We start from the raw sequence: 23,125 nt of genomic DNA, 5'->3' as shown, positions 1-23,125 counted from the left end.
AATTTTTTTATGAATATCCGGAGAATATCATTTATATTATGTAAATTTTTTGCAACATTTGAATTTTTGGCTTTCCTGGTTATGCCTTATCACAAAACTAACAAAAGAAACAAATATTATTCAATTGCTATATATGTCCCTTAAAATTAAATTTATTTATACATAATAGTTAGATCTCTTTTTTAAAAAAAAAAAAAGTTAATTTTAGCATTTTTTATTTTATATCAATTACATAATTAACAAATTTTCACAATTTTTGCTGCTTTTATAAAATATTATATAATAATTTTGCTTTTCTTTTTAACAAAAATAAAAAATATACAAATAATTAAAAAAGATTTTTTTTTTCTATATAGATTATACTTTAAATCCTTCAAATTTTTTTTCAAATTCTTGTTTTAATTGATCAGAAAGTGAATTATATATTTCCATAACACGATCCCACTTATTATTATCTGGTATTTGAACATTCATTAATATTGATGAAATTTGTGAAAATTTCTGTTGAGCTTCCGGACTCATTGTTTCAACTTGAGAATCAACTTTTGATCTATAATTTTTTTCCTCAGAATCCTTTGATAAAACATAATCTTTATACAATTTTTGATGTGATTCATCAAGAGTTGATACAAGTTGATCTAATTTTTGTTGTTTTCTTGAATATGTCTCATTTTTTAATGATATTATTCTAAGAAACTAAAAAAAAAATTTTTTTTAATTATTATTTTTATAAAAAACATACATCATTGACTACCTCTTGATCAACGTTATCAAGAAATTTTGGAAAGTTAATATCAAGTTTTTCATTTTTATCTATTAACATCGGGTTATTTGAATTTTGAGTTAACATATTATTTGTTTGTGTATTTTTTTGATTTTCTTCTGAAATCATATTTGATAGATACATATTATTTGCATAGGATGATGAATCAAATTGAGGACTACTAGGATTTTGATAAAAATTTTGTTGAAAACCATCATTTGCCATTGGAAGCAATTGTTGTGAATTTTGTGAAGATAAAAGAAAATCAGGTGACATATTATTTTGAATATTAGAATTTATTTGATCATATGAAGGATTATTAATTTTTCTTCCCATAATATATGGCATAGGTGAAGGAGAATAATATAATGGTTGATTCATAATATCATTTCTCATTCTTAAACCACCTGAAGCATATCTTGGTTTTTGTGAAATAAATAAATATTGCCCAAATATAAATGATATAATATTAAATAACATTAAAAAAATAGATAAAAATTTAAATGGAACCATAATCATAATTGAAATTTTTTAAAATGATAATTTGAACAGATATTTGAACTCTTTTATAATGATGAGTAAAAGGTAATATAAAAAAAAGAGTTATAAAATAGGTCGTAGTAATAAAGTACCTCGTCAAGGTCTAATTCAATTTAATTTAAAAAATAAAGCCTATTTAAAATAAAATTAATATAATGAGATAAAAATTATAATAGATAATTGAAAGATAATCAAATAAAAAAAAATTATTATATACAAAGTAACAAAGGTAATAACTAGGTTATTATTATTTTAATTTTATTAACTCAAATTTTAACAACAAAAGAGGTAGAAAAAATATTGTAAGAAAAAAGACCTTGATAATAAAGTTTAGTATGTTATATCCGATTGTATAATAAAAAAGTTTAACTAATAACTAAAAAGACATTAATAAATATAATTATAATATTTTAACAAAAAAGTAACTATTAATCAAGGAGAGCATGTTTCTATGTTGTTGATTAATGATTATATTGTTTTAATATATAATTAATAAAATAGTAAAAGCATTTATATTTTATTTATATTAAAAATGCTTTTTCATAATGTTATTAATCTTCTAATTTTGTTAATCATTCTTGTTCAAATTGGAACTGGAATTGAAAGAACACCTGTTCAAGTGACAGGTTACAATCCATATGCTTATTTCTATTCAACTGTTGTAAGTCTTTTTACTTTTTTTAAAATAAATTTTTTTTTCTATTTATATTATATAAAGTATAATCAATATTATATGGTAGAAAAAAAATTTGATATTAATCACCCAATATACAAAGATATTCAGGGAACATTACCTCCAAGATTTTGTGGTTTTAATACATATACAAGAGAATGTATGGATCCAGAAAAATTGTGTCCTGGAAGATGTGTTAATTTTCAATATGTTTATAATTCACGATTTGACTGCCGATGTTTAGATGTTTAAATGTCACAAATAAAAAAAAATAGTACATTTCATTTTGTTAAAAAATTAAATTAAATGAAATAAATTATATAGTTAAATTGTACAATTTTTTTTATTTTATTTTTTTATCAATTTTAATTATTTACGGCTACCAGCGTTTACCAAAGTAATGGCAATTAAAATAAAAATTAAAAAAGTTAATTAAATTAAAATGTAAATATTCTAACCACGATTAAGACAAAATCTTGAATATTTTTCACATCCATCTCTTACATTTGGTTGTGTCATTGCTAAAGGATTATTGCAATAACGTGCTGCAAATCCACGATATTCTGAACAAAGATTATTTCTTGCATCTCTTGAAAATGTTCCACCACCATTTGGGTTAACAGGTCTTTCAGGAACAGCTAAATTACATCTTTCTGAATATAATGGACAAAATACAATAGCTTTTTGTCCATAGGGAAATGGATTTGGGCATACATAAAGAAATCTTGGTTTATATTCTTTACAAAAAGCAGCCCAATCAGTTTTATGTATTTTAACTTTAGTAAATGGTGGTTCTGTAGAACGTGGAGGCCTTAAAAAAAATATTTTATAAATAATTAAAAAATAATATATAAAAATTTCTTACTTTACAGTATTTTGGTCTGGTTCATTTGAGGAAATCTCAAAACAAACATTTTCATAAGCGTCACAAAAATCTTTAGACTCTTTATCTGGTTGTCTTGTTCCACATACTTTACGATATTCTGAATTTAGCTCTCTACATGCTTCCTGAAAAAAATTAATAAAAAAAGTTATTTATAAAAGATTAAAAATATAAAGACCTTATCTTTGTTTGTTAATCCATCTTCATCTCTTCTTATACGTAATAACAATGATTCGTTGCTAGTAACAGGTTTACTGCCCTCAAATACTGCTAAAGACGATAAAATGCTTATCAAAAGGATAATAATATATAATTTTTGATAAAATTGTATCATATCCTAAATAATATTAAAAAAAATACAACTAATTAATAAATATAATAAATATATTAAAAAAAAAGTTAAAAAAAATAATTGAGAAATTTTAATTAATTATAAAAGTATAATAAATAAAATGAAATCTGATAATAAACCATTCTTTGAATAATCTTATTTCTCTCGTTAAGGAACAAATATGTTATGTAAAACAGGAAAGAAACAGGATTGATATATTAAAGACATTATTAATTTATTTTATTGTGACATATGATTTGTTAACAAAAAGCACAACAATACTTATAAAGTATACCTTTAATGTAAATATTTTTTTTTTTAAATGATAAGAATTCATCCTTGATAAAAATATTTGCATAGTGTTTCTACTTTAATTTTTATAAAATAATGTATTTTTTTTAAATAAAACATTCTCACATTGTTTTTTCATGTTTAATTTTAATTTTAACAATAAATTCAAATTTTGAAACAATATTTTATTAATAGACTATCTATTTTCTTTGAGAATAGTTTATTAACCTGTTTTTAAATGATAGTGAAAGTTTTGAAAAATAAAAATTTATACATTATAATTAGGAAAAAATTTATATGTATCTTATTACAACACATCCTGTTTATAATCCAAAAATATTATTTTTGTTGTAAAATCAAAATTAAAATAAATTTTTTGAAAAGATATTATATAATAATGTTGATATGCTAATTATTTGTTTCATTTTATTTCATAATTTATGATAAATAAAAAGTTAAAACTAATAGTTTAAGTATTTGCTAAGAAAAATTTATAATAATGAAATATAAACCAGTTAGTTGATGTTAAATAATGTATCATTTCCCATCACATGATTCTTTTTTTCTACTTTAAGCATTTTATTTAAATTAGGTAATATTATTCATCTACAAATTTTCCCAAAAAATATTTATAGAGATGGTAATGTTTTTTGAAATTTTATTAAAAATTTTAACAATCAATTTAATTTTTATTTATTCTACAGTAGCTGTTGAAAAAGATGATGAAGGTATTTAAATGAATTATTTTATTAAATTAACAAATTAAAAGCTTGTAGAATTTTAAAAAAAGAATTTGAAGAGATATGTTTTTCATCAACTAATACTGCTGCTCTCATTGAAACAGAAACATTTTGTTCAGCTTTCAAACAAACTTGTGCTCATATCGTTGATGTCAAAACGTAAAAAAAAAATTTATTTATAATATTTATATTTTATAATATTTAATGTTATAGTTTGTTATCAAGAACAGTACAAAATAAAAGATATTGTAAAAAATATCGTGATGTATTTCAATTTGTCTGTCCAGAGCCAACAAGATTTGGTAAATATTCAAATGATGCAATGAATTTTTGTCCAAGATATCAAACACGATGTCCAAATGAACCATTACCATCTCAACCAATGGAACCACAAAAAGTATATTTTATAATTTTTTTTTTATCTTTATTTAATTATAAAATATTTTAGAAAAAACATATATATTTTAGAGAAATTAATTTTATCTGTGAAGATTATGAAGAAACAACAAAATTATATTGTACAAATCCAGTTACATTAAAAGTTAAAAAAATTAAAATATTATGTTTTATTTATAAAACACTTTGTATTGATACATTAACAAAAGTTATATATCAAGGAAAAACAAGTCCCAATTATGGATGAATATATTAATAAATAAATTTTTCTTTTATAATTTTTAAGATAATACCAATATTTATAAATAGTTCTTTGATTAGATATTATTATAAAGTTTATATATTATAAAAATAGTTATTCAAGAGATTGCGTGACATCTATATTTTAAATATTGTTGTTAACAAAATTTTTGATTATTTAATAATAATAATAAATATATCAATGAACTGGTCAAATTATAAAAATGAATTTTTTTATCTTTTGTTATAAAAATATTTTGTATTGTTAATAAATTTTGATAAAATAAAATTTTAATAAAACTAGAAGGTAAATCTTGTAGAAAATATGTATATAAAGAAAAATCTGAAGAATATATTTTACATATATTTATTTTATTGCAATAAAAAATTATGAATTATAAAATTTCTATAATAATTGCTATTACTCTTCTATTTTTGTCATCAAACAAAATTAATGCATTTTATGGAATGGGAGGTTACGGAATGGGAGGATATGGAATAGGAGGTTATGGAATGGGAGGTTATGGAATGGGTTCATATGGATATGGTGGTTACGGTGGTGGTAGTAGTTGTTGTATGGGGGGATCAATGTATGGGATGGGATATGGAATGGGATATGGGATAGGAGGATATGGTGGTTTTGGTGGAGGATGTTGTGGAGGCTATTTTGGTTAATATAATAACATATAATTATAATTAATAAAATTTTTTTTTTCAATTATAAAAATTAATTTTTATTAAATATTTAATTTTTGTAGCATTTAAAAAAGAATAAAAATTTTTATTAAGAAAAATTTATTACAAATGATAAAAAATTTTATTTAACTTTATAAAATTAAATAAAATTTTATTACTTATTATTATTTAATCATATATAATGAAAATAAATAATAAGAAATTAGTCCAATATATGCTTGGAAAATTTGTCAGCTAATTAATATAATATATTGTAGATCCATTTTATTCAGCAAAATTAATATTTAAAAATCAATTTCTTCATCAGCATATCCACAACAATATGTTTTGAGATGTGAAATAGTACATCTATTAATACAACAATCATTGACAACACCTCCAGAACGTTTAAATGGATTTAAATTAAATATTTCACTTTGAAAATCATTTTCTGGATAAAAAAATTTATCATTCTCAATTGATTTTTTTTCAATTGTTTCTTGATTGATTAATTCTGTATCTTTTGAACAACTATGACTTCTACAAACTGTTATTAACATTTTAGATAATCTGTAACCACAAAGTCTTACAGACCCCTCAGATCTTTGAAAAAGAATAAAAATAACAAAAATGAAAAGAAATCCTTTCCAAAGTCTAGCAAAAAAAATAGTATTAAATTAATCTTTAATAATAACTTACAAATTTTTGTTTGATATTGTATTTAAATTATTATTGTTTTTCATAATTCTTCTTAACAAAAAAACTTTATAAACTAAAAAAAAATAATAAAGAAATATATTAATACATATGTATTTGTAAAAAATATTTTTTTTCCCAAACTTTTATGCCAACAAAATATAAATAAAAATTTTAAAGTAAAAAATTAGGAATATATTTAAAATAGAAATTTATTGTGACATCTTAGAAAAAATATAAAATAATATTTATATAAAAATATCATCATCCGATTTTTTATTACTGAGATATAAATCCTTGATTTATCATTAAAATAATTCTTTTATTTTTAATTGTGTTTACATACAATGATATAATAATAAAAAGATTATTTAAATAATATAATGAAAAATTTAAACACTCTTATCACGTTAAATCTCTAAGTAAAAAAATACTATTTAAGTTATAATTAGAAAAAATAAAATATATTGGTTTTGTCAGATAAAAATAATAAATTGTAAATAATTGAAATTATAAAAAAAGATATATAAAGAACTTTTTAAAAGGTAGTTTCAAATAAACTAAAATTTATGAAAATAAATTTGTCATAAAATATAGTGATAAACTTAAATTTACAAAATGAATTTTAAATTACATATATTTATACTTAAATAAATGTTGATAGAAGAAATTTAAGTGAGGACCATTATTTTAGGAATTAATTAAAATAAGATAAAGTTTAATATAATCTTTTATTTATAATACATTTTATACTACAATTATATATAGTTTGAAATAAGATAGTAAAAAAAAATATAGTGTAAGTTTGTCTAAAAAATATTACGTAATTCAAGATAATTTTTTTTTTCTATAAATAAATATTATTTTATCTTAATTAAAGACTATTCATTTTTATTGTTATATTAGCTATATTTTTTTTAATTGCCCAAAAAATGAATTAATTGTGTAGTTTTTAATACTTTATTAAAAGAACAATTAACTAATCACGCATATAAGTATAATTTGAGAAAAATAATTTTAATATTTTAAAGTACATCTTTCAAAAAGATATTATCAAATAAAATGCTTTATTTTATGTTTGTTATTAACAACAGTTGAAATTATAAATAATTTTTTTTTATATTTATCACATACTTAAAAAAATATATTTAATAGAGAATAATATAATATCTTGAAAAAAATAATAAAAAAAAAAATTTTTTTTTGATACATGTAATGCATTTTAATTAAGATAAAAAATTAATATATAACATAAAAAAAACCTATTTTTAAATGTACATTTGAGTATTTTTAAATATTTTTAAAATGTTTAAAATTTCAATTGAAAATCTTAATATGATAATGTTATTTAATAACAAATTCTCAGAAAAAAAGTGTAAATTAGCAAAAAGCATGTTGTTTTAAAAATTAGTTAGAATCGCTACATAATTAAATGTTGGATAAATTCCCATTTGTCAAGATTAATTTCATATTTTTACATAAAACTTTTAATTAATCCTTTTTGAGGTATATTAACAAGTTTGATATTTAATCTACTTTTTTTTTTATAAAATTAATAAAATTAAATATTTGAAAATAAGATATACAAAAAGAAAAATAAATTTTGATTTAATTTAATTTAAAGAATGTTAACTACACAAAAAATTATTATTTGTTTAATGTAAAAATATGTAGAATAATTTTAGAAGTTTAAAAGTAGCATATTTTACAGTATAATTATTATACTAAGAAAAATGCATCAACCATTTCATAATGAACCATATATATATATATGAAAATCATTATTTCAAAAACGCTTCTTAATAAGCTAAAATTATCATTTTAAAAATGCTATTGCATTGTTAATTGTGGAGGAATAATAAATTATATTATTCATAAAACAAACACATACTTATTTAAAAAAAAGTTTTAAAAAATATTTAAATTCTAACATTAAAATGTTTACTTTTTATCTTTTGAAAATAATGTATATATGCAATTTTTATTCTTTATTTTCATATTATTATAAGTAAAATAATCTTTTCAAATTGCTAGATTATTATGAAATATATATATTTTTTTCCTTGTATTAAACATTTCAAAACAATATAATTGCTTTTTAATTTATTTAAAATCATTTATTTTGTAAAAAAAAATTTTTTAATAATTAAATATTTATTGTATTTCCTTCATTTCAACAATTCCATACTCCTCATCGAGACCTATTAAACGCATCTCTTGACCATTTTGATGTTTTAAATCGTCTAACCAACTTTCTTCTGCAAATTGTAAAGGTTCAATTTCAGCCAAAAAAATATAAACAATATTACATATTAAAAATAAAACTGAAAGATGAAGAAAGAAAAATTTCCATTCAAATATATCACTAAAAAAATGAATTATTTAATCTTTAATCAAAATAAATATTTTATTAAAACTTACTTATATTTTGTTGTAAAAGTAACTAAAAATGGTATAAAAGATAATGATATTGAAAATGATATTTGATACATTGCAACTATATATTGTCCATAATGCTTACCAACAGATGTGGTACATTGTAAAAAACCAAAACATACAAATCCAAGTGGAATAAAACTTAAAACTATAAGTAGATATGATAAATATTTTATTCCCATTTCTGGGGTAAGGAATATGATTGATGAAAGGAATGCTGCTGAAGTGAAATAAGCAAGTGAATTACAAATTTTTGATTGAATTAAATTATTACTATTATTTATAAAATAATTAATAGCACTCATTAAACCATGAGATAAAAACTAAAAAAAAAAATATAATTAATATATTATTAAAAATAAAAAAAAAATAAAAACTTACAAGAAAGATTAATGGTACTACAGAGTATATAACTGTTTTTATAAATGAATATTTTAAGGTAAGAGAAATGAAAAATGGAAGATATGTCAATCCAAATGATACTAAAACAAAATAAGCCATTGAAGATATTACTAATATCCATGTATCAAGACACATAATAATTTGCGAAAAAATTTTTGCCTTATCAATTTTTTGTGATAATATTTTACATGACCGAATTTTAATAATTTCTTGTCCACGAATCCATGGATGTTTTGTTGGATCATTTCTATAAAAAATATAAAATACTCCTGTAAATATGATAATTAATGATGATAATAAATAATGAGTATATCCTATTGATGATGGATTCTCACAAAAAATAACTAATGGCCATGTTATTATTGGACCAATGACAGAAGAAACGATTCCAATATTAAGTGATGATGTTTGATCTCCAACAGATTCCCAATTAACAATATGTGAACCGATTATAGAAAATGTTGAAGATGTAAAAAATCCTTGAATTAAACGTATTGCGATAAGTAAATAATAAATTTTCATGTCAATAATTATGGGAATAAATGCCATACAACAACCATTTATTATACCACATGTTGTTAATGTTCTTTGAATACCATATTTATATACAAATTTTGTCATTGGAAATAATCCTACAAGCATACCAATACCAGGTGAAGCAAAAAATAATGTTTCAAGAAAAGATTTTAAAAAATTAGTTGGTATTTTATATGAAAATATTGTATCTGATTGTATTATATTATTATCCATTTTATTATTTATTGTTAAATCATTTTTATTTTGTTCAATATTATTAATGGTTAAATTTTTAATATATTCTGTTCCATCAATCCATTCAATTTCTTTTGTTGTTGTTGGTATTGTAACTGTTTCTTTTTCAGTACTTTTAGTTAATATAACTCTTCTTGTTGATATTGTATCATTAAATGGTTGATTTTTTATAATATCATTAAATGTAGATTTATTATATATATCTTGTGATACTGGATGTCCCTTTTCCTCTAAATTGTCTTTTGTTAGTATATTTCTTTTTGTACGCTCAATTACATTTTCTATATCATAGGTATTATTTGATATTGATGATGAATAGTATTCTTTAATTCTTAAATCTTTGATATAAAGAATATTAAGAAAAAATAAGTTTCCATGCATTAAAGATAATACTATTATGAGGAAAAAAAAATTGATGTGACGAATTTTGTTATTTAACAATGCTGATAAGGACCCTCTACTTATATTCATTTTTAAAGGTAGAAAATTTCTAAATAAAAATATATATATATATATTTTTAATATTAAAAAAATATAAATAAATAAAAAAGTTTAACTTACATTAATAAGGTATAATATTATTTTCTTAAAAAAAACATAAAAATGTATGTATATATTATAGGATAATTCAAGAAATATTAATAAATTTTATTTGTACTTTATATATTAAAAGATATGTATTTATAATGTTAGAATATATGTACCTAGTAAATTTATATTATATAGTAAAAGTACATAGAGTGATACATTCATTGTATCTTACAACGATATTTTTTGTTTGATTTAAGACATCAATTATAGAAAAATTAACCATATTTTAATGTATATTGATATTTTAACTTTTGTAATATATTTTATTATAAAATATATGACTCATTTATAATCAATGTCTTTTGAATATTTATCTATTCTCTCTACCTATAAAATATTATATTTATATTTCTTTTATAGATGAAGAAACAATATTATCCATCTACTGAATTAAAAAATGCTTCAAAAATTGTTAGGTTAGTTTAATTTAATTTTTATTCTTTTTATTATATTATATAGATATAAACCAGTTGCTCAAAATCTTGCAGTTTTAGCTAATGATGACCCTATGCCGGAGTACATGAATATGCTTGGAATGATATTTAGTGTTTGTGGTTTAATGTTTCGTGTAAGTATACAATAATATAAAAAAAAAAATATAACATTTATTTAATATAAATATTTTTTAGATGAAATTTTGTTCATGGTTAGCATTACTATCATCATGTGTATGTTTCGCAAATAGTCGTTCAAGTGACGATACACGCCAAATTGTCAGCAGTTTCATGTAAGAATTTAATAATATTAATATATAATTTATATTTTTTTTTTTAATTTTAAGGCTTTCAATTTCTGCTGTTGTAATGAGTTACCTCCAAAATCCTTCACCAATTGAACCTTTTTGGAAAAGTTAATGAAAATGGATGATATAAGAAAGTAATATAAAAAAATTTTACAAATATTAATTTAAAGATAACTAAATATTATATTTTATTATTTTTTAATAAATTATATTCAATCACTTTTTGCATATATTTTTAGTAGCTTTAATTTAAATATCAATTTGAGTATATATTATTAAAAATCATTTAAAACACTTTTTCATAATTTGAAATGTATTATTTCTTCTTTCCTATTATTATATTTACTATACTTAGTGTATAAAATTTTAATAAAAATAATTGAATATACAATATTAAAAATAATAGTTGCCATTGTTGACATGTCGTGTATAAAATTTTTTTCAGTAAAAATAATTATCATTTCTAAATATCTAATATATGTATGTTTTTTAATAAAAATTTTATTTTTCAAATGAATTAAATTAATTATGAATAATAGTATTTTTTTTTTAAATATTTTCAACATATTTATTAAAAATAAAGTAATTCACTTAATTATACAATAAAATAAAATTTTATGTTAAAAGTTTTATATATATATTATCTTATGGGATAATTTTTATCTTATAATATTAAGAGTGGGTTGGTATCATATATCATAATCAGTTTATATGATTGTTAAACTAATGAGTTAGTTATTTTTATATATCTTTATTTTAACACTCTCATATGATCTTTTCATTCATAACATTCTAGTAATTAAATACATATAATATTATATAATAATTGATATTATATTTTAAAATTTTTTATATCTTTTTTTTTTTTTAAATTTAACTATAATATATTACATTATGGATAGTAATAATAAGTTTAATAGTATTAAATTTTATGCTTTTCTCATTGCTTCATGGTAGCATATGGCGAAATATTTCTAGAATTAAATGATATGATTATAAATGTATTCATTTTTAAAAATATCATTAAAAATAATTAACTTTCTTGAAGATATAGTACTTTGTTTTCATATTATTAGATACATAAAACAACTATATTCTTAATAATACAATAAATTGATACTTTTTTTTATATTTTTATATTATGTCATTTTCAAATAAATATACTTACCATTTGTTCTCCTTACGTTTTAAAATAAAATTTTTTTTCTTCTGTCTATTTTTTTTTTTAAACATACTTTTTTGATGAAGAACAAAAAGATTAGAATGATTAAACTATTTTCCATTTTTTTTTTACAATTAGAATATTTCAAAAAAGTTTAGATATTTAGAATGGTGATTTCCGCAAAAACAAAAGTTTTACAAATTACTAAAAAAAATAATGCCTTTTTTAAGTAACAATATTTTAAAAAAATTACTTATGAGAAAATATATGGAATTGTTTTAAAGTAAAATTGAACTTGACAAATGTTATCGTTTATACATTTATTTGTTAAGAACTACTTTTATTTGTTTTTTTTATATCTTAAAAACAATTTTTTATTAATGTTATAAAATTAGTTTTAAAAAAGATTATTTTATTAATATTAATATATGTATATTTATATATCTTAAAAAAATTATTGATGAAATATTCTGTTTTTTTTTTATTTTATCTATTTTTTACCTATTAAATTTATTTTTTTTTTACTTTTTATGCATGAATGTATATAAATAAACAAGACTTTAATTTATTATAAGCATTTATTTTATATGCTTACATGTTTCTTTTAAAATTTTTCATTAAACAAATAAAATATTTTAATATTCTTTTATCATCCATCTGTGGCAGAATTAGTAGTTAAGAAACATTAATGGCCTTATAAAAGTTTCTAGTTAAAATCATTTAATTTAAATTAAGATTTATCTTTCTAATTCCTATTTAGTTGACTATTTTTTTTTTAAGTATTATAGATATACATACTTATCAGTTATTTAATAGTTTCATAAATATATTTAGTATGAAAATTAAAAAATTTCATAAAATCAACAAAATGAATTGGACAAGGAAATAAATTATATTAAGTTATCTTATTTAAGTTGATGTATTAATAAATATCAATAAGTAACAAAAATAAAAATTTATAACATTATATTATTTTTTTGATATTTAAGATACAGGTAATTTAACATATTTTAAATTATTTTTCCCACAAATTTAGTATCAATTAACAATTTAAATAAGACTTTTTATTTTTGATAAAAACATTTTTCTCATAATAACTTCATTATTTTGTTATAGTTTTTATAAATATACACATAAATTTTGTTTTATTTCATAAGAAAGCACTTTTATTCGAATGTTTGTAGTATTTTGAATCAGAGATGATTATATGTGTTATTTTTTTTTTTAGATAACTTACATTCATGACAATTTTGAAGTATAAGAATGTTTGAAAATATAGTTTTATATTAATTAATATTTTACTACTTTGTTAAATAATACATTCTATTTATTAATGTCTATCCTTTTTTGATTAATGATATCATCAAAAATACATTATTTTTATTCGTTTAAATTATTTAATAAATATATAGAAAAAAAATTTTTAAATTAAATATATCTTAAAATTTCTTGTTTCTTTTGTAATATAATTATATTTCTAACATTAAAAGAAACAAAAAAAAATAAACATAATGTTAAAAAGGTCATTTGTACTATGAAAAATAAAAGTATTTTTTGATTACTAAAAGTATTATATAAAATGTTATAAAAAGTATTTTAATTGATATTATTATATAAAGACAATTATTTAATTTATTTCTATAGATTAAAAGTTGATTATGCAATAACATAATTGATAGCATCTTCTTAATACTCATTATCTAGTGATTATACAAATTTTAAAATTACTAAATATCAATAAATATATAAAAAAAAAATTACATCATTCTTTAAGCAACAAGATTTCAACAAATTACGATCAAAAAAAAAGATATAAAGATTTTGTAATAAAATGTTTGGATAAAGTTTATATATTATATAATACATAAATAAGTTTAATTAGATTGAATAAAACATTTTAAAGTTAATATTATTTCTTTATATAGTTATCATTGGTTTACATTAAACTTTATATTTTAAAATACATAATAAAATTTACTTTAATTATATTCTTTCTTTGATCGGTAATCCTCTTTATTTTTTTTAAATTTAAATTAAAAATAAAATATATAAGTTAACTTTTAATAATTTTATATAACATTATTTCTAAAATTAAAAATATTCTTTTAAATGTCATTTAACAAAGATATTATAATTTGAAAATAAAACTATGTTATTTATAATTTAATGGTCCGTTATTTTTGACATCAACTTAGTAGATCTTATCTTAAATATTATAAATTTATTTAAAAATATTTACAAAATTATTTCAAAAATACATATTATATGTATTCATTTTAAATTAAAAGTAATTATCTATTTAATATTGAATGTCTGAAATTTTTTATCAAAAAGATATATTTTATCATTAACAAACTATCTTATAGTCAACTACCATTAAAATACTTATAATAATAATAAATTAAAAATATATATAAAACTATTAAATTTTATCATACAAAATAAATATTTATAATAAGATATTCTATATATAATAATAATTAATTTAAATGAACATTTTAATTTTGACATATAATTATATAAAAATTTATAATTATTCTTATAATTAATTTACTTTATTCAACAAATTAATACTCGCTTCTTTCATATTTATCGCTTTTATCTTTTAAGTATGATATATCTGTATTTTTATTTTTCTTAAAACTTTTATAATACATTAGTCAAATAAATCATATTAATAAAATATTCTATAAATAAACTTTTTGATTTATTTTACTTATTTTAACTATATATTTATACAATCATGATACTTTAAAGTCTCCTGAGATATTTTCATTCATCTTCACCGTATATTTTATTTAAAATATTTATTTGAATATATATATATATATACAAATATATATTATTTTTTTTTACATATTATGATAAAAAGAAAAATTTTTTTTTTTTTAAAATATGTTATCTGGAGGAAAGCAAATGATAAAAGATACTCTTTTTGTACTATTCTATTGGGATATATATCTATATATCCATATATATATATATATGTATATATTTCCATGTAAATGGGATTAATTTTTAAGCTTTTAGTTAATTATTATTCTTATGGTGATATAATAAATAGGATTCTACAAAATTTGCTATATTTATATATTATTATGCCAATTAAAAGTTATCATTTTTTGACATTAAAATATTTAATTATATAAATTATATAAATATCATATTATTTATAACCAAATGATAATATTTAGATCTTAAGGTCTCTTGAACTTAATGCTTTTTAAGTTTTGTTTTTTATATTACCTTATTATCTGGTTGTTTTTTTAAGAAATTTAATCTTATAAATTTTTAAAATATGTTTTTCATTTTATTTGCCATATTTTGCGATTTTATATTTTGTTTTTATGTTATAAATACTCTTTTTTTTCTATAATATTTTCAATCTCCATATTAAATAACCTTAAATTATAGCTTTAAAAATAGTTATTATTGTAATTATTACATTAATAACATATATTCTTTTTTTTCCATCATTATCAAAACATTTGTTATAATATAAATTATAATTTTATAAAGTAATTTTAAATGATAATATATTAAAAAATTGTCTACATAAATTTTTTTTAATTTCTCCCAAATGAAATGAATTACAATTATATACTGTATCTTATTAATTGTAATTAATTTATACATATCTACATTTAAATGTACAATTAAGTTAATAAAAAAATATTACAAAAAAAATGTTTTTTTCTTATTTCCTTTATTATATAAAAAAAATAATATTTTTTTAAGAAAAAAAAAACTTTTTTTGTATTGAATTTTTTTTTATATTAATTATTATAAAACGATATAATTATACTATTTTATAGTTATTTTTGATCATTTATTAAATAAAAAATAGTTTTAAATGTACAATTTAAAAAAAAGAATGACAATTTCTTTTAATGAATGCTATTTAAAAACATTATAATTTTTTTTACCATAAATAACACTTGATTTTTTTATTTAGTATTTCTTTATTTATATAAAATTTAATTCTTTTTCTTATACTAATTGTGAAAAGAAAAATTTTTTAAATAAAAGTTTTAGGTTACAAAATGGATGTATTTTTTTTTATTTTAAAATATGTAATATATTTTTTTAATTTTTTATTTTAGTTATTTTTGTTATAAAACAAATAATATTAGAAACTATGTGAAGTTATTTTTATTATCCTTTAATTAAAATAAAGTAAATTAAAATACTACTAAATAATAGTTTGTTTTATTATTTTAAATGAAGCAACACATTAATAAAATCGCCTACCGTTTTTAAGCTTTAAATAATACTTAAAGAAAAAAAAAACTTTTGAATTAAATATATGTATTTATAAAAGAATATTAAAAAAATAATTGCTTTTATGCATTGTTTTCCATTTATCTTAACGATTTTGAGGAATTTAAATATTTAATACATTCATGAATAATGAAAGTCAAATAATTGTTTCTATAAAAATCAATTTTTAAAACCCTTCAAATCATTTATCTTAACAACCATTTTTAATGGCTTCTTTTTAAAAGATTATAACAATTATGTTAACACTTTTTATTATCTTATTTATTATATATATATATTTTTTCAAACTATCATCACCCATTTAAAAATGTAATTTAGCACTTTTTATAATTAGTACATTTAAAGAAAAGTAAAAAATATATTATTGTATAATTTATGATGCAATATAATACATAATGAAATATATTTTTAAAAGATAATACAATTGCACCATCAAAATATAAATTATAAATTAGTATAGAAAAAAAAAATATAAAGGAAAAAAAAAATGGCATTTCAATTTGTTTTGATACCAAAATATTACGGAACTTATCAATCTTAACATAGATATAAAATAAATTTCTTGTACCATTTTTAATCTATCTTTGTCTGAGTATAATATTATTTAGTTTTATTGTATATCTTTATTTTTATTTCTATCTTTTTTAAAGAAACCTTAATAAATCAGTCGCCTTATTTGAAGAAATATAATAATAAAATATTTTATTTATTTATTTTAACAAAATATCATTTTAAATTTCTTTTATTCCAATACTTATTTTAAAAACACATAATTAAATGTTTTATAAATTACCTAATAAGTAAATTAGCTTTTTTTTTAAATTATTTTAACTACTTTTAATTAAGAAAAAAAGTAATGGATAAAATTTTTTTTATATATATTTGACTTAGAAGAAAAGATATATGATGAATCAGTAATTTTGTTATCTTTTTACAATTCTTGTCTTACAAAATCGTAATTTTCCGGAAAGGGTGGTATAAACCTAATGTAATACAAATAAGTAGTTCTATCTTTTATATAGTTAGCTATCAAAAAAGTTTAGATTAGTGAATAAAATTGTAATTATAGCAAGCTTCAATTGAAATATTTTACAAATGAGATATTGTTAATTGCAATTATGGTATGGTTAAATTATATCATAAGTCAGTCTAAATATTTAAAATAAAGGGTAATAAAATTTAACATGTCTGCTTCAATAGTTTTCTTTTTTTTTTTTTTCATTTTAAATTTTTCATAATTCCTTTTTTAATAATCATTTAATATATCATTCTCTCTATCTTTCTCTTTTACTTTATATAAAACTTTGTTATTTATAAAATTTATTGTATTTCACAGCTTTAATGTTCTTTGATATATTATTGTTTAAAACTATTTATTAAATTTCTATTATTAAGAAGTTTAAAGTTTTATAATAATAAATAAGAAACAAAACTTTTAAGCCATTACGTTAGATTTTTTTTTATATTCAAAATGCCAAAAAGAAATATGTCTTCTTTCCTTTTTTTTTTAAAAATAAATTTAATTTTTTCCATATTGAAAACATTTTTTTTTTACTTTTTTTTCTAATTATTTTTAAATAAAAAATAAATAGTCTAAAAAAAATTTCTATCATTTTAAATATCTGATTTTATCAATTTACAAATTTTATATCTTATTTCTGTCAAAAAATAATGATAAATTTACATAACTGATGTCTATAAATAGTATCTTTCAATGAATGGACATATTAAAATTTAAATCTTAAATAATATTTCCATATATATATGTATATGTATATATATTTATGTTTTGATAAATAAAAATAGATTTTTAGTATATACTCAAAACTTCTATACATAATTTTTACCCCTTGTTATTTGTGATATTAAACATTTTTAAAATAAGTGAAGATATGTTATAAAGTAGTGGATATGAGAAACAAAAAATAATAAAATTTTTACGTAGGTATTATATTATTATTATTTTTATTATTATAAATAATCTTTTATATAGTACAAATCAGGATTAAGATATATATTATATTATTTATTTTATCAAAAATATAATTTATTATTTACATAACCAATTATATTATAATTATAAAACATACTTTTTGTTTTTATATATCTTAAATAAAATAGTCCTTTTTCTTTATTTATTTTCTCTTAATTTAATATATTTAAATTTTTCTATTTTATATTTTTAAACATATTTTTACATACTCACTAAAATATTAAATTATTTTAAATTAAAATTTTCAATGCGTTAAAAATTCTTGTACCTGATTTACCAATATTATTACACTATAAAACTTTTATAATCATAATTTTAAAATTCAATTAAAAAAATTTTTTTTAAATATAAAATGTTATATAAAAATATCATGCTTATTTAAATCTATTAAGTTTATCAACATTACTTCCATATGATTTATCATTAGTATATAAAATTAAATATTTAAACTAACATTTATGTGTATAAGGATATTTAGTATATTAAGATTTTTATCAATGCTTAAAATAAATTTTTACAATAAAATAAAAAAAATATATTTAAATGCTTGATGTAAGAAAACCACACCTTTATAATATATCCGGAAATTTCTAACAAACCAATATTTAAACAAAATTTTATTCCTTTTTATAAACTTCTTGTCTAATTTACCATTCATACTGCTTATTTTATTTTATTTTTTTTTAAGAAACTTTAGCTTTTTATTAAATTTAAAATTTGTATTAAAAAATTCGCTTAATCATATATGTTATTATTTATATAAGAATAAGACATTTCAAAAATAAAATTAACTGTCAAAAATTTAATATATCTTAGTTTATATACTTTTATAAAATTTCAATTTATTATATTAAAATTAAACTAAAATATTTCTTTAATAAAATTTTATCATTTAAACTATTTATTATTTCAGGTATCGCAAAAAAATAAATTATTTTTTTTTGTTGATATATTAGAAAATAAAAAACAACTATTAACAAATTAAATGTAAAATTAATATTCTTTTTTGATTTTTAATAAATATAAAGAAAGATAAAATTGTAATATCATAACTTATTATTATTAATAACATTGTCTAATTATGTCAACAACAGCTAGAGAAAATTTTACATGTTATCAATTGTCCCAATCTAATTCTTATTCTTCATTTAATGGGTAGGTTAATTATTTTTTTTTTTCCTTAAATTACTTACTAATAAAAAAAAATTTTTTTACCATATATTTAAGTTGTTCACCAGAATTTGATAAAAGTCTTTGTTGGTATAATGTGACATATGGTGAAATTGGTTACAGGATATGTCCTTTTACTTTTTGTAAAGCTGTTCCAGGATGTGAAGATATTGCTGGTAATACATAAATTTATTTTAGGCTATTTTTATTTAATATAATCATTTTATAGAGACTTATAGAGTAACAAAAATGTGTCATGGAAATGGCACTTGGGGTGCTACTGTATATGATAAATGCATTGATATATTACAACATCATAAACAATGTATTGCTGGATTTTGTAAACAATGTCCTGATAATAATATTCGGGAAATTACAATAAATGTCTCACTTATTTTATCAACAGTATCTATTGCTGGTCTTTTAATTGCTTTAGTTCTTTTTAACATCTTTGATTCAATACAATGTCGAAGACTTTCTATTCATAAAAATTTAGCAGTCGCATTTATTATGAGATTTACTATGTATTCAATTTGGACAATAGCTAACAGTAATAATGTATTTAGAGATTGTAGTCATTTCAATCCATTACATAGACTAGAATTAGTAAGTATATTAATTTGTAGAAATAAATTTAATTACAATATTTTTAGGATTGGTTGTGTAAAATGATGTTATGGTTAGTGATTTATTTTCAAGTAGCATCTGTTATCTGGATGTTGATAGAAGGTTTATATTTATATAGTAGATTTACAGTCTTAGCAATGAGATCATTTGAACCATCATATAAATGGATATTATTATCAGGATGGGGAATACCTTTTATTGCTGTTTTAATATGGTCAATTGTTCATGCACAATATTCTAAAATGAATCCTAAAAGTTATTGTTGGTTACCATATGCTAAAGGTAATCATTTATGGATAATAGGAGGAACAATGTCATTTGCATTACTTGCTAATGTTTTACTTTTACTTTTAATTGTAATAATATTGGTACAAAAACTTCGTAGTGAAAATACAGCTGAAAGTGCAAAAATATGGAAAACAATTAAAGCAACACTACTTCTTGTACCATTATTAGGTGTCTCAAATATTTTATTATTTTATGAACCTGATCAACAAGATGGTCCATATATGTTGTATTCAGCTATTCTTCAAAATTCACAAGTATGTTTTTCAAATATTATTTTATTTAATAATAATAATAAAATTTATTTAAAGGGAATATTTATTTCAATACTTTATTGCTTTCTCAACAGTGAAATTCAACATGCTGTTAAACGACAATTAAATAAATTTTCATTTCGATGTTTTAAGTATGTTTTTATTATAGAAAAATTTTTTATTTATAGAATAAAAAAATATTTTTTTTTAATTTTATGAAAATATTTTAAATACAAATAATATTTTTTTTTCAGACGAGAAAACTATGGAACAGAAAGGACATATGTTCCAGATATATCAATGGCTACCAGAAGACTAGGAACACCGATGGAAGAACTGTCAACATCAACATTAAAAGATAAAAATAATCATACAAATAGTTTTTCATCATCTCGTACTAGTCAAATGATCCCAAATAATATTAATAATGATAATTTAGAAAAAAATGATGACATTTCTTTAGATGGTAGTCAAAAGAGTAATGTCACAAAACGTAATTTAACTGATGTATATTAGAAATTTTTTTTTAAATATGTTTAAAAATTTTATTTAATATTTATATTTAAGAAGAATTCCTATAACATTTTATCAATTCATATATTAACATTTTAAGAATATATTATACAAGCAAAAATTTTTTGGTAGAACGTTAAAAAAAAACAATCAAATACAATAAAATATATTAATTTTTTTTTTTATTTTTATCACATCTCTTATGTAAATTATAATTCAATTTTGTTTAACGTTTAAAAAAAAACTTTTTTACTTTTGGTTTTAAGAAATATATTCTATAAATGCGGGAAAATATATAAATCTCTTTCTTAGCATTTTTAAATATTATATTTTCAAAAAAAAATTTTTTTTTATTTACTTTTTTTGTGCTAAATAAAATTTTAATATAAATTACATTAACTCTTTTTGTTTAAAATAAATATATTATATATAATTATTATTTATTATATTTTTAATTAAAAGTTATAAAAAAAATAATTATTTAAATAATAGTAATGTAAATTATCTATATTTTTTTAACATTATATTTTTTTTAACTATATCTTTTATTTTTTGATAAACAATAGAAAATAAAAAAATTTATTACTTTTTTCTTTATCATAATTAAAATCTTTAACCAAAGAAGCAATTTTTATCATCATAATTAAATATCATCCTTGCAGATGTAGTATTCATTACATAAGGCATATTATTGTTGATTGTAAAAGATGAATTGTTTACAATTTCATTCATTGAACTTCTAACATTAAGACAATTTGACACTTCATCACCCCTCGTTGAGAATTGTTGATAACTACAATTGTTATTGAGAGATGAAGGAAAAGATTGACATTTTTCATTAGAAGTTTCATTGCTGAAAGTTAAATATGAATTATATTCATCTATCTTTCCATGATACTGATTTGGTGAGATTTTTTTTGTTACATTATTGTTATCAAAATTTATATTATTACATAAATTTTTAAATGAATTTTTTAAAATTATTGGGACTGTTTCCTCTCCTGTTTGATTTGTTTGATAGTTTGGTTTTATTAAGAAACGATCTGTCTTCTCTCTACATTCAATTCTTCTCCATTTTGCACGACGATTTTGAAACCATACCTATAAAAAAAAATGTATATTACAATTTAAAAAAAAAAAAGTTAATTACAGTAATGCGATCTTCTGGAATTTGAAGACTTTTTGACATAGCCCTTTTTGAAGCATGATCTGGATAATGTGATTCTAAAAAAGCTTCTTCTAAATATAAACTTTGAGTTTCAGTAAAATTAGTTCGTAATCTTCTTTTACAACCTTTATCCATTTTTAAATACTAAAATATAAAAAAAAAAATGTTATTTACAAATTGAAAACCAATTAGTTATTTAAATAACAATAAACTTAAACCACAATATTTATTAGTATTAAAGTGATAGGCGGAGAATTATAGATGATCCCAATTGAAGGCATCAGAACATTATACAATCTTTTTTATCATCCACTTTATACTTTTCTGATATTTACCATATGGCGCCAAAGTAATATTATTTAAAAGTGAAAAGTTTATGTGACAATATATATATTTTAGCAGATATAATAACTATTACTTATTGTTTCAAAGTCTAAACACTATTTGATATATATATATATATATTTTGATTTAAAGTTCCACAAAATAATGACACAAAAAA

General features: G+C 18.6%; 10 protein-coding genes across 10 annotated transcripts; 5 read left to right on the top strand and 5 right to left on the bottom strand.

Annotated features, from left to right (window-relative positions):
* Positions 1–357: 357 nt before the first annotated feature.
* On the bottom strand, positions 358–1,243 carry SRAE_X000117600 (Hypothetical protein; the record flags this gene model as incomplete). Its single annotated transcript, XM_024646007.1, has 2 exons — positions 358–696; positions 743–1,243. 2 exons carry the CDS (start codon positions 1,241–1,243, stop codon positions 358–360), a joined length of 840 nt encoding a protein of 279 aa, XP_024498639.1.
* Positions 1,244–1,835: 592 nt separating this feature from the next.
* On the top strand, positions 1,836–2,228 carry SRAE_X000117500 (Hypothetical protein; the record flags this gene model as incomplete). Its single annotated transcript, XM_024645996.1, has 2 exons — positions 1,836–1,964; positions 2,022–2,228. The coding sequence occupies 2 exons, from the start codon at positions 1,836–1,838 to the stop codon at positions 2,226–2,228; spliced, it is 336 nt and encodes a 111-aa protein (XP_024498638.1).
* Positions 2,229–2,429: 201 nt separating this feature from the next.
* SRAE_X000117400 (Hypothetical protein) lies at positions 2,430–3,193 on the bottom strand (the record flags this gene model as incomplete). The annotated part of the gene is made up of 3 exons (XM_024645985.1): positions 2,430–2,787; positions 2,842–2,984; positions 3,038–3,193. 3 exons carry the CDS (start codon positions 3,191–3,193, stop codon positions 2,430–2,432), a joined length of 657 nt encoding a protein of 218 aa, XP_024498637.1.
* A 925-nt stretch (positions 3,194–4,118) lies between these two features.
* Positions 4,119–4,864, top strand: SRAE_X000117300 (Hypothetical protein; the record flags this gene model as incomplete). Its single annotated transcript, XM_024645974.1, has 4 exons — positions 4,119–4,209; positions 4,251–4,380; positions 4,435–4,618; positions 4,670–4,864. 4 exons carry the CDS (start codon positions 4,119–4,121, stop codon positions 4,862–4,864), a joined length of 600 nt encoding a protein of 199 aa, XP_024498636.1.
* Positions 4,865–5,325: 461 nt separating this feature from the next.
* Positions 5,326–5,532, top strand: SRAE_X000117200 (Hypothetical protein; the record flags this gene model as incomplete). The annotated part of the gene is made up of 1 exon (XM_024645963.1): positions 5,326–5,532. The coding sequence occupies one exon, from the start codon at positions 5,326–5,328 to the stop codon at positions 5,530–5,532; it is 207 nt and encodes a 68-aa protein (XP_024498635.1).
* A 305-nt stretch (positions 5,533–5,837) lies between these two features.
* Positions 5,838–6,275, bottom strand: SRAE_X000117100 (Insulin-like domain and Insulin family-containing protein; the record flags this gene model as incomplete). Its single annotated transcript, XM_024645952.1, has 2 exons — positions 5,838–6,186; positions 6,232–6,275. 2 exons carry the CDS (start codon positions 6,273–6,275, stop codon positions 5,838–5,840), a joined length of 393 nt encoding a protein of 130 aa, XP_024498634.1.
* Positions 6,276–8,382: 2,107 nt separating this feature from the next.
* SRAE_X000117000 (Major facilitator superfamily and Major facilitator superfamily domain, general substrate transporter-containing protein) lies at positions 8,383–10,308 on the bottom strand (the record flags this gene model as incomplete). Its single annotated transcript, XM_024645941.1, has 3 exons — positions 8,383–8,593; positions 8,650–8,987; positions 9,046–10,308. The coding sequence occupies 3 exons, from the start codon at positions 10,306–10,308 to the stop codon at positions 8,383–8,385; spliced, it is 1,812 nt and encodes a 603-aa protein (XP_024498633.1).
* A 480-nt stretch (positions 10,309–10,788) lies between these two features.
* On the top strand, positions 10,789–11,282 carry SRAE_X000116900 (Protein Asterix; the record flags this gene model as incomplete). The annotated part of the gene is made up of 4 exons (XM_024645930.1): positions 10,789–10,844; positions 10,888–10,996; positions 11,058–11,155; positions 11,210–11,282. The coding sequence occupies 4 exons, from the start codon at positions 10,789–10,791 to the stop codon at positions 11,280–11,282; spliced, it is 336 nt and encodes a 111-aa protein (XP_024498632.1).
* An 8,405-nt stretch (positions 11,283–19,687) lies between these two features.
* Positions 19,688–21,458, top strand: SRAE_X000116800 (GPCR, family 2, secretin-like and GPCR, family 2, extracellular hormone receptor domain and GPCR, family 2-like domain-containing protein; the record flags this gene model as incomplete). The annotated part of the gene is made up of 6 exons (XM_024645919.1): positions 19,688–19,761; positions 19,834–19,952; positions 20,006–20,382; positions 20,430–20,945; positions 21,000–21,094; positions 21,197–21,458. The coding sequence occupies 6 exons, from the start codon at positions 19,688–19,690 to the stop codon at positions 21,456–21,458; spliced, it is 1,443 nt and encodes a 480-aa protein (XP_024498631.1).
* Positions 21,459–22,067: 609 nt separating this feature from the next.
* On the bottom strand, positions 22,068–22,758 carry SRAE_X000116700 (Homeobox domain and Homeodomain-like-containing protein; the record flags this gene model as incomplete). The annotated part of the gene is made up of 2 exons (XM_024645907.1): positions 22,068–22,556; positions 22,606–22,758. The coding sequence occupies 2 exons, from the start codon at positions 22,756–22,758 to the stop codon at positions 22,068–22,070; spliced, it is 642 nt and encodes a 213-aa protein (XP_024498630.1).
* Between the last annotated feature and the right edge of the window lie 367 nt (positions 22,759–23,125).

This window comes from Strongyloides ratti, scaffold srae_chrx_scaffold0000002 (assembly GCF_001040885.1).
Source record: "Strongyloides ratti genome assembly S_ratti_ED321, scaffold srae_chrx_scaffold0000002".
In the NCBI taxonomy this organism is placed as follows: Eukaryota; Metazoa; Nematoda; class Chromadorea; order Rhabditida; family Strongyloididae; genus Strongyloides; species Strongyloides ratti.
The sequence above is the reverse complement of the archived record's forward strand: the minus strand, read 5'-3'. Positions and strand labels throughout refer to the sequence as shown.